Below are 10,845 nucleotides of genomic sequence, written 5' to 3' on the forward strand. Positions count from 1 at the left end.
ACGTGCGCATGGCGGCTCGGGCGCGCGCTGGAAGGTCTGCAGCCACGCGCTTGAGGGGATCGGCGCGCGTGCGCAGGAGGCGGCTCGGGCGCGCGGCCGTTAGCGGTCCTCTGGACAAATGCCTGCCAAGCTACGCTCTGGGTGGACCACAATCCACGTGGCCCAGTCCGCGTGTGCGCGCTCGCCGCCTTGGACGGCGGAATCACCGTGCGCTGCGGCCGCCCGGAAAGTAGGTACCACGGCCTGAGACAACAAATAAAGCTCCGGGACAGCGGCGCCCTTGGCGACGGTGGGGTGGGCGGCCTGGGCTGGGAGGGGCCACCGCGGCCACCTGCAGCTCGGCCCACACCGGCTGCCCGAGAGGCGGGACCGAGCCTGGCCCGGCGTCCGCGGAATGCCCCTTGAGCCCCTCTGCCGGCAGTTGCAGCCGGGGACGGTTGTGGCCACACCCACACGTATTTTCCTAATAAACCGTTCTGGCGGCGGCGGCGGTGGGGCCGGACACGTTAATATATTTTAATTTTCTCAGCTTGCGTTTTCCCAACACTTTTATCCAGTGAAACAACTTAGCGTTTCGAGGGAACGTCCGCCGGGTTAGAAAGTCACGGACTGAGCAGCTTGCATTTGCCACGTCCCTCCTCACGTTTTGAAGATTGTCCCGTCTTATAACTGCCAGTGTGCACAGAACCCTTACTCAAGGAACGTCGTGGTCCAGCGATGCAAAAACTTGAAGTTTCAAGGTTTATTTCTATTCTAAAACGAACGGTCGGGCTAGCTGCAACAGCTAGAAAGTAGTTAACAGTAGATCCCCTAGGGGGGAAATGGCAAAGTTTGCACCAACATCTTTCTCCAACCTCTCCACATTGGTTAGTTAAGAAGGCAAATGGATATGTCGACTTATGCAAATGTCAAGTCTCCTGGGTTGCCAGAGGCTAACCTTGGGGTTTGGGGGTGGGGTGGTGGAAACAGAATCTGTTGCCCAGGCTGACCTGGAACTCACTATGTAAACCAGGTTGGCCTGGATCTCTTCTGGAGTACTGGAATTAAAGGCAGGCATCACCTCACCACGCTAGAAATTAATTTTGGCGGCCTGTAGTTAAATTTATGTAGACTAGTTGAAAGTCCTTGAAAAGATTCATGATCCCAGCCTTGATCTGAGACTGGGTACCCGAGTGTATGTCTCTAGAATGACCTAATTCAAATGCTACCCCCTCTCCTGACTCCTTCCTTCACCAGTGGGTTTGAATTTTATTTTTTCCCTCTTCTCATTCACTTTTGGAGACTTATCAATGACCAGTGAAAACTGGGTAACTTTACTTATATTGTTAGTGGAAGGAATGGCATTTTACTCAGTTCCAGTCTAAACAAAGGATGAGTTAGGCCTCCTCAGCCTGGTAAAAAAGGGTAGGAGCTGAGGGGGTGATTTTCAGTGTTATTTCTTCCCTCTCACTAGAGGGAATTGTCAGCCAAATCTCTCAGACTCCTTTTGCTAGGAAAGTTACCTTGAAGAGGTACCTACTTCAAGTGGGGTAGAACAGACACCCACACTTGAGTATAAAGGTGCCTGTTTTTCCTGAGTGTTGTCCCATGCACCTGGTATACAAAAACCAAAGAACCATTTAACTAGGTCCTGCAGTGGTTTCAAAGTCTTAACACTGCTATATGGTAACATAACAAAAGAATTAATGCTGGCCTCTCTTAGCTTCAGATCTCACCTAGTGTCACTGATCGTGGCCAAAAAGTTTACCTCTCTGTGCCTTGGTCTCCTCAACTTGAAAACGGAGGTAATTATTGTACCTGGGGGTTAACTTTGTGAGTTAAGTGCCTTGAACAGTTCTTGGCACAATTTAATCATTGGCTATTACTAGCATTGATACTAGATACATTCCCTTTTATCCTATCATATGAGTTGAGCAGTGAAGTTCAGTGTTGTCTTGACTTTATGGAATTTGATAACCAAATGTAGAATCAAATCACTGACCTACCTTGTTTATATTTATAGCTGGAAGAGCCTGTGTTGTCTTTATAATAGTGCAGAAGAATTATAGATAGGAGGGAGAGACAGAAGCAAATGAAGACCATAAAAGAAAAGAAGAAACACCCACGATTGAGGTATAAAATAGGTGACATGAATGAACTGGGAGAAGCTGTACAGTGGCCAGGGATACATGCTGCACTTTTGCTCCCTTTGGCATGTTCTCGGGACTAGGGTTAGGGTCAAACACAGAGGTCTGTGCCTTTCCTGCCTTTCCAGTGCTGTTCCAGTGGCATAGCGGCAACTGTGGAACTTTACTTAAATTGCTATCATGTCTCTGCCTCTTGATAACTGTGACCTGGGACAAATTGTTTATGCCTCAATTTTCTTATCTGGAAAATGTTCATGAAAATAGTACTCACTTTTCAGAATATTTTGTAGATTTATTGAGCTACTTTAGGTTTGTTGAGCTACTTCATAGTAAGATGCCAGGAATAGTGCCTAGCACTGGGAAGTCATCAACTTGTCACTTTAGTGTGCTTTGGAAGGTTGGCAGAAGAAAATGAGAGGGGACTCCTGCATTCCTTCAACCCAGGCAGCATTGGTGCTGAGAACAGAAAATAGTCCTACCCTCAAATAATTTAGTGGGTATATTTTATACTTGAAAAATGAAGTATGAAAAGCCTTTAGAGATTTTGGTCCTTCATCACATGTACAAATGGCATTTTAAGGGTCATAAAATGATTGCCAATAGTGTCCCCAAAGACTGTTTTATACTTCTTTTTTCCCTGATATAGGAAATCTGCCAGGACTAAGAAGGTAACCCAGAAGAAGCGATCTTCAAGGCCTGGTAAGGTTGCATTCACCCGCCCTCTCCAGCCATTAACAAAGAAGACCACCCATGTGGGGAAGTAAAACTTGGTTCTCTGTTAACCCTACTTCCTTCTCGGAATTGTAATCTATAACATTAAGATCCTAGAGATTTCGGTGTCAGCCAGGCATGGTGGTGTATGCCTTTCATCCTAGCACTCAGGAAGGCAGAGGCAGATCTCTCTGAGATTGAAGCCAGCCTGTTCTACATAGTGAGTTCTAAGCCAGCTGGGGACTACAGAGAGACCCTGTCTTAAAAAAAAAAAAAAAAAAAAAAAATCAGTGTTTACCAATTTAAATTTTCATGTCTGAAATTTAAGAAAGAAAGCCAGTTGAGACGAAAAAATGTTATCAAGGCCTGATACCCAGTAAGACCTGACCTTCATCCTTCCTGCAGTGATCCTCTTCCCAGTAAAGATGCTTCCTGATAAGTCAGAATATTTCGATTTTTTTTTTTTTTTAACTTTAAGGTCACGCAAAAGTGATATGCATTCAATAGAAACCATACTTCAAGTTTTGCATTTTGATCTTTTCCCAACATTACAGTGTAATGCAGTGCAGTATTCTCTTAAAGCACCGGGCAGTGGCAGTGATGCACAACACCTAGTAAGCCACGGTGATGAGAGGAAACAACCAACTGTCTGCAGTCTATTGTGTTGCTAAGCTATGATGTTTGATAGGTTGCATGCATTTCCAACTTAGGATATTTTCACTTTATGAAGGGTTTATCTAGATATAACCTCTGTGTAAGTCAAGGAGTCTCTATCCTCCTTCCTATTCTTAGATGGTGTAGTCCCACTCTTCAAATCTAGAGCCAAGCCTTTACCTCAATGTTCACTCTTCCAGTTTGCCTGCTATGCCTTCAGGAACCTGGTGATCCTGAAAAACTAGGAGAATTTCTTCAGAAAGACAATCTTTGTGTACACTATTTCTGTCTTGTGAGTATAAGGCCTCTTTTGCTTTGAATGTCTTAGGGCTTTTACTATATAGACTGTTTTTGCACCTAGCCTCAAATGTATAGTTCTGTTTGGTTTTCTTTATTGTTTTTATTTTATAAAATTGATTTTAAAATATATGACATGATATAAAATCCTGACAGTATAAAGCATGAGCTATTGAAAGGCCTCTTCCTGAGGTGGGAGAGGTGGCTCCATGGTTAATCAGGGCCAGCCTGGTCTATATAGTGAATTCCACGCCAGCTGGGGCTGTTGGACTACCAGCACCCAGGTGAGACATTTCACAACCACTTGTAAATCCAACTCCAGGGGATCCTCTGCTGGACTGAACTTCTGTGCACAGACACACACATATATACAATTAAAAGTAAAATAACTTTTTTTTTTTGGTCTTTTTTGAGACAGGGCCTCTCTGTAGCCCCAGCTGTCCTGGAACTCACTATGTAGACCGGGCTGGCCTTGAACTCACAGAGATCCGCCTGCTGAGTGCTGGGATTAAAGGCGTGTGCCACCACACCCAGCAAAAGTAAAATAACTTTTAAAAAAACCTCTTCCCAGGGCTGGAGAGATGGCTCAGCTGTTAAGGGCACTTGCTGCTCTTATAGAGAACCCAGATTCAATTCCCAACACCCCCATGACAGCTAGCATCCATCCTTAACTCTAGTTTCAGGGGATTCAGTGCCCTCTTCTGGCCTCTGCAGATACCAGATACACATATAGTGCACTTACATACATGCAGGCAAAACACTCATACACATAAAAATAAATAAAATCTTTAAAAAAAAAGTTTATTATTTTTATGTGTATGAGTGTATTGCCTGCACATATGTGAGTGCACCCATGTCGGGCAATGCCTCAGAGGTCAGAAGAGGGCTTCGGATTCCCCTGGAACTGGAGTTAAGGATGATTTGTAGCCGCCATGTGGGTGCTGGGACTCGAACCTGGGTCCTCTGCAAGAGCAGTCAATGCTCTTAACCGCTGAGCCATCTCTCCAGCCCCCAAAATAAAAATCTTAAAAAAAAAAAAAAGCGGGTCTTCCCAAAACTGTATTCCTTCTTTTTTCTCCCTCTCCTCTCAGAAACAAATGCCCTTGGCATTGACAGATATGCTTTTTGTTTGTTTGTTTTGTTTTGTTTTGTTTTGTTTGTCTTTTTGAGACAGGGTCTCCCTGTAGCCCCAGTTGTCCCGGAACTCACTATGTAGACCAGGCTGGCCTCAAACTCACAAAGATCCTCCTGCCTCTGCCTCCCAAGTGCTGGGATTAAAGGCGTGCACCACAACACCCAGCAGATATGCTTTTTTATATTCAATAAACTGAGCCAATTTTAAGTACATAATTTGATGCATTTTGAAAAATTGTATAAACCCATGTAATCACCATCTGAATGAAAATAAGATTTCGGTCATCTAAGAAAATTAGCCTCAGCCGGGTGTAGTGGTATATGTCTTTAATCCCAGCACTTGGGAGGCAGAGGCAGGTGAATCTCTGTGAGTTTGAAGCCAGCCTAGTCTACATAGATAGTTCCAGGCCAGCTGAGGCTACAGGGAAACCCTGTCTCAAAAAGGCCAAAAAAAGAAAGGAAAAAAAAAAGAAAAGAAAATTAATCTTTTAGTCAATACCACCAGAGACTGTCACTGTTAGGATCAGTAGACTATATTTGCATATTATTTTACTTCATATAAATTGAACCATGCAGTTTATATTCCTTCCTATCTGACTTTTCCCCCAACACAGTGTCTCAGACAGTCATTCATGTTCTTGCATGGATCTCTACTGTACCAGATAGCTTTAGTGTCAACTTGACACACTTGAGTTGGGGGAGCAAGCCAGTAAGCAGTGATCCTCCATGGCCTGCGCTCCAGCTCCTGACTCCATGTTCCTGCCCTGAGTTCCTACCTTGGGCTCCCTGATAAACTGTGACCTGGGAGATGTAAGACAAACCCTTTCCTCCCCAAGTTGGTAGTGGTCAGAGTGTTTTGTCACAGCAATGGAGAAACAAACTAGGACACCTACCTTGTTTCTTTATTACCTAGAAGTATTCTGTTGCATGAACATGTTAAGGTTGTCTCTTCACCAGTTGGTGGACATTTGAATTGTTTCCATTTTGTGGACTATTGTGAATAAAGCTGCTAAGAGCATTCATGTGCAAATTTTTTGTAATACTCACTTTGACTACTTTTGGGCCTAGGAGTGGAATTATTGGTTGCATGTTGCATGCTAAGTAGATATTTATGTGAAGTTGCCGAGTCATTTTTCCAAAGTAGTTGTACCAGTTTGCACTCCCATTAGCAACGTATGAGAGAGTTCTGGCTGTACGATTTTCTTGTCAAGAGTTGATATCATCAGTCTTTTGAATTTCCGTCATCCTACTGGACGTTATTGGTATCTTATTGTGGTTTTAATTTGCGCTTCTCTGAGACTGAAGATGCTGAAGACATGGAGGATTTCTTTTGAATCTGTTCATTTTTTAAAGCTTGCTTATTTTGTCTTGCTAGATTGTGAGAATTGTTTATATATTTTGGATACAAATTCTTTTTCAGATAAATATATATGTTATCCTTAATGGTATCTTTTGAAAAACAAAATTTTAATTCTGATGATGTTGTAATTTACCTTTTTTGTCTTATATGGTAAGCACTTTTTGTATGTCCCAAAGTAATACTTTAAGACCATTTGCCTATTTCATTACCTAGGTGTCTTTATTAAAATCAACTAGCTATACATATGTGTGTGTGTGTGTGTGTGTGTGTAAATATGGATAATCTATTTATGTCATTGCCCTATGTGTGTCTATTCATACACCAGCACTCCACTGTCTTATTGTGGACTTACAGTGTCTTAAAATTAAGTATGGCAAATCTTAACCATCTTTTCCAAGATTGTTTTGGGTATCAGTTCCTTTCTTTTTCTCTATAAATTCTTTCTTAAACATCAATTTTTTATTTTTTTAAGTTTTTTTTTAGAATTTTTACTGAATTATTGCGATTTCCAGACAATATAATTTGATGACATTTATATCCCCTCTCCCATCCACTCCTCCCTATGTTCCCCGCCCCCTGACACACACACATACATAATTCAATGTACTCTCTCTGGGTAATAAAGTCTATAGAGTCTAACTTGAATCCCCAAATGTTCTCCAGCGTGGGCTCATCCACTTGAGCTGGCATAGGACCTGTACATGCTGTCACCATTGCTGTGAGTTCATATGAGTAACTGGCCAGCTGTCTGGAGAACTCTGCCCCCTCCCCCGCCATGCTCATCCACCACCTCTGGCTCTTACAATCTTTCTCCTCTGCAATGATTCCCAAGTCCTGACTCCAGAAGAGGCATCCTTCCCAGAGATCAGTGCTCTGCAGCCCCTTCCTCCCCACACATTAGAAAGCCATAAGTTTCTGTGTCAATTACCATCTGCTGCATAAGGAAACTTCTCTGGTGAGAGTTGAAAGATGCATTAATCTTTAACAGTGGGTGAGCACCTGACCCAGCACAGTTCATTCTGATCATCCCTCCTGGGACTGGGAGTTCATATTATTATGAGGGTACCACAGTTACATTTCACAGGAGGGGCCATAGTTCCAGATCACAGGTGGGGAACCATAGCTCCAGCTTATAGGAGGGAAACCACAGCTCCAGTTCACAGGAGAGGACCACAGCTTCAGCTCACAGGAGGAGAACCACAACTCCAGCTCATAGGAGAGGATCAGGATTTCAGCCCACAGGAGAGGAACACAGCTCCAGCTCACAGGACGGGACCACTGCACCAGCTCACAGGAGGGGACCACTGCTCCAGCTCTCAGGAGGGGACCACAGCTCCAGCTCACAGGAGGGGACCACTGCTTCAGCTCACAGGAGGGGACCACTGCTCCAGCTCTCAAGAGGGGACCACAGAACCAGCACACAGGAGGGAACCATAGCTCCAGTTCATAGGAGGGGTCCACAGCTCCAGCTCACAGGAGGGGAATACAGCTTTAGCTCACAGGAGAGGAATCACAGCTCCTATGGAAAAGGTCCATTACTCCAGCTCATGGGAGGGATCACAGATCCAGCCCACAAGAGAGGACCACAGCTCCAGCTTGCAGGAAGAGCCACCATTCCAGCTCACAGGAGGACCACGGCTCCAGCTCTCAGGATAGGACACTCCCGATCACAGAAGAGGACCATAGCTCGAGCTAATGGGAAGGGACTGTGACTTCAGCTCACAGGAGAGGACCGTAGTTCTAGTTCTCTTTCTTAAGTTCTCAGACTCTAAAACAGTGTTTCTCCCTGCATGTACGTAAGTACACTCATGTCCTGCAGTGCCCACTGTGGTCAGAAAAGGGCATCAGATCCCCCGGAACATAGCTGCTTCATTTGATTGGCTCAAAACCTTGCTCCTCTGTTAAAATCATTCAGATATAATCCTCTGGATAGAGGGGATAGACCCAAGGTGGCCGGGCTCCTGGGTTCTGCTCCTTCCCACCTCGTAGGTCCCCACTCATTTCTCGGCTGCTGAGCAGAGCACTGGAGAAGCCCAAGAAGGCCCCCAGTCACTCAAGTCGTTCCAGCATGAGCAGTAGCAGCAACCGCTGCTGTCATTATCCAGATGGCTGTCGACTTGTGAGATCCTTGAGGAACCATGCTATAAATGCACAGGGCAAAGTTCTCTTCAAGATTCTTCTCCAACAACCCTCCATCTTTGGCAGCATAGGCCTCCTCAATCATCCGTAGCTTCAACTTGGTCATGATCACATTGGATTCTTGTCATAATTCTGACTTGAGGCTCCCTCGGTCCATGGCAGCAGTTGAATGCTTGTGCATTTTGGTCAGCTGGGCCTGGGGTGGACTGGCTCCCTGCCGCAGGGGCTTCTCCTTCAAGTGCTGCTCTAGCTTCAGCTCCCCAGGGAGAAGATCAGCCATGTCATCTCTTGTCGATGAGCTTGGTTGACAGATGCTTGAAGAGCTTGGGAGTCCACTCTTGCTGGCACTCAGGCAGCAGCACTCGATCTCCATCTCCATCTTCAGCCCTGTGCCTGCCTTCCTGGCTGCCATGGTGGCCTGGCAGGAAGCTGGGCTGGGGAGGCAGCGACCCGGGCCTCTCCCACCCATCGTTGGGCAAGTTTATTTTTATTTTATGTGTATAAGTGTTTTGCCTGCATGTAAATAAATGCACTCGTGTTGTACAATTCCCATGGAGGCCAGAAGAGGGCGTCAGAGCCCCTGAAGCTTGAGTTATGGATGGTCATTAGCTGCCATATAGGTGCTGGGAACTGAGCCCAGGTCCTCTGCAAGAGCAGCCAGTACTCTTAACTGCTGAGCCATCTCTCCAGCCCTCGATTTTTTTCTTTATTTTCTTTTTCTTTCTTTTTTTGAGGCTGGTCTCCCTGTAACCCCAGCTGGCCTGGAGCTCTCTATGGAGACCAGACTGGCCTTGAACTCAGAGATCTGCCTGCCTCTTTCTTCTGAGTGCTGGGATTAAAGGTGCATGCCACCGTGCCTGGACTCGATTTTCCTTTTTATAAAGAACGTACTAGGACTGTAATTGAGGCTGCATTGAATCTGGGAAGCACTGACAAATAATATTGAATCCATAGGTATGGCATATATCCATTTATTTGAATTGTAAGTTTTCTTGGTAATGTTTTTGTGAAAGAATGGTTTTAGGGAAAGAGTATTGCACATCTTTTGTTAAATGTTTTCCTTAGTATTTCTTGTAAATGGTATTTTTAAATTTCATTTTCAAATTTGTTGCTGGAATATAGAAATGCAATTATTTTGTATGTTGGCTTTGTACCCTATAATTTTGTTAACTTCACTTACTAGTTCAGCTATTGTGTTTCTTTGTGTACTTGGGATTCTCTGATTCGCTGTGTCTATAGTCATGTCATATGTGAATAAAGACAGTTCTACTTTTTCAAATTTTGTCTTTTTTTTTTTTTTTTTTCTGAGATAGGGTCTTATGTAGCCCAGGCTGGCTTTGAGCTCATTTTGTAGTTAAGGATGATCTTGAACTGATTTTTTCTTATGTGTGTGTAGAGGGGGATGGATAGATGATAGATAGATAGATAGATAGATAGATAGATAGATAGATAGATAGATAGATAGATGATAGATGGATGTGTGTGTGTACAGGTTTATGTATGTGCACATGTATGTTCAGTTGTGCACACATGTGTGAATATCGAGGCCGAAGGTTGGTGTCATGTCTTCTGTTTCTCTCCACCTTATTTTTTGAAACAGGATTCTAAAGGGCACCAATTTGGGAAGACTAGTTGACCATGAGAGCCTCCTGTCTCTGCCTCCCTAGTGCTACTATTACAGGCATATAATCCACACACAGCATTTTATGCATGTGATCTAAACTCAGGTCCTTATGCTTGCGTGGCAAACACTTTACTAAGTCATCTCTCCAGTCCCAACCTTGAACTTCTGATTCTTCTGCCTATACCTCTCTAGTGTTGGGGTTATAGGCCTTTACCCAGTTTTTAATATGATGCTGAGGACTGAACCCAGGGGCTCATACATGCTAAACAAGTACTCTACCAACTGAGTTACGCCCTCAGGCCCCAATTTTTGTCTTTTTTCCCCATCTGCTTGTCTTATTGTACTGGCTAGGGCCTTCAACATAATATTCAGTAGAAATAGTGTAAGTAGTTATCTATGTCTTGTTCCCAACATGAATGGACAGCATCTAGTTTTTCACCATTATAACTATATTATAGTCACCATTATAACTATATTAGCTGTAAGAGTTCTTTCATAGTTGTGTTTTTGTCAGATTGAAGATCTCTTTTATTCCTAGTTTGCTGAAGATACCTTCCAAAAGACCTGGGTTGGTTCTCAGACCTGGGTTGGCTAACAGCCATCCATAACTCCACTTTCAGGGGATCTGATGCCCTCTTTTGGCGTCCCTGGGCATTGCAAAACATGGGTATACTTACATGCAGGCAAAATATTCATACACATTAAAGATAGATTAGATGATAGATAGATAGATAGATAGATAGATAGATAGATAGATAGATAGATAGATAGATAGATAGATGATAGATAGATGATAGGTA

General features: G+C 44.0%; 1 protein-coding gene across 1 annotated transcript in view; it reads left to right on the top strand.

The window, feature by feature from the left end:
• The first annotated feature begins 32 nt into the window (after nt 1-32).
• Phf7 (PHD finger protein 7) overlaps nt 33-10,845 on the top strand; it is a 25,251-nt gene continuing 14,438 nt past the window's right edge. The window contains 6 exon segments of the mRNA XM_029555392.1: nt 33-229; nt 558-740; nt 1,703-1,784; nt 2,003-2,112; nt 2,773-2,825; nt 3,692-3,783. Of these exon segments, the coding sequence (XP_029411252.1) occupies nt 2,072-2,112; nt 2,773-2,825; nt 3,692-3,783 (186 nt within the window). The 5' untranslated portion in view covers nt 33-229; nt 558-740; nt 1,703-1,784; nt 2,003-2,071.

The sequence above is a fragment of the Nannospalax galili genome, unplaced genomic scaffold, assembly GCF_000622305.1.
Source record: "Nannospalax galili isolate Female #2095 unplaced genomic scaffold, S.galili_v1.0 scaffold485, whole genome shotgun sequence".
In the NCBI taxonomy this organism is placed as follows: Eukaryota; Metazoa; Chordata; class Mammalia; order Rodentia; family Spalacidae; genus Nannospalax; species Nannospalax galili.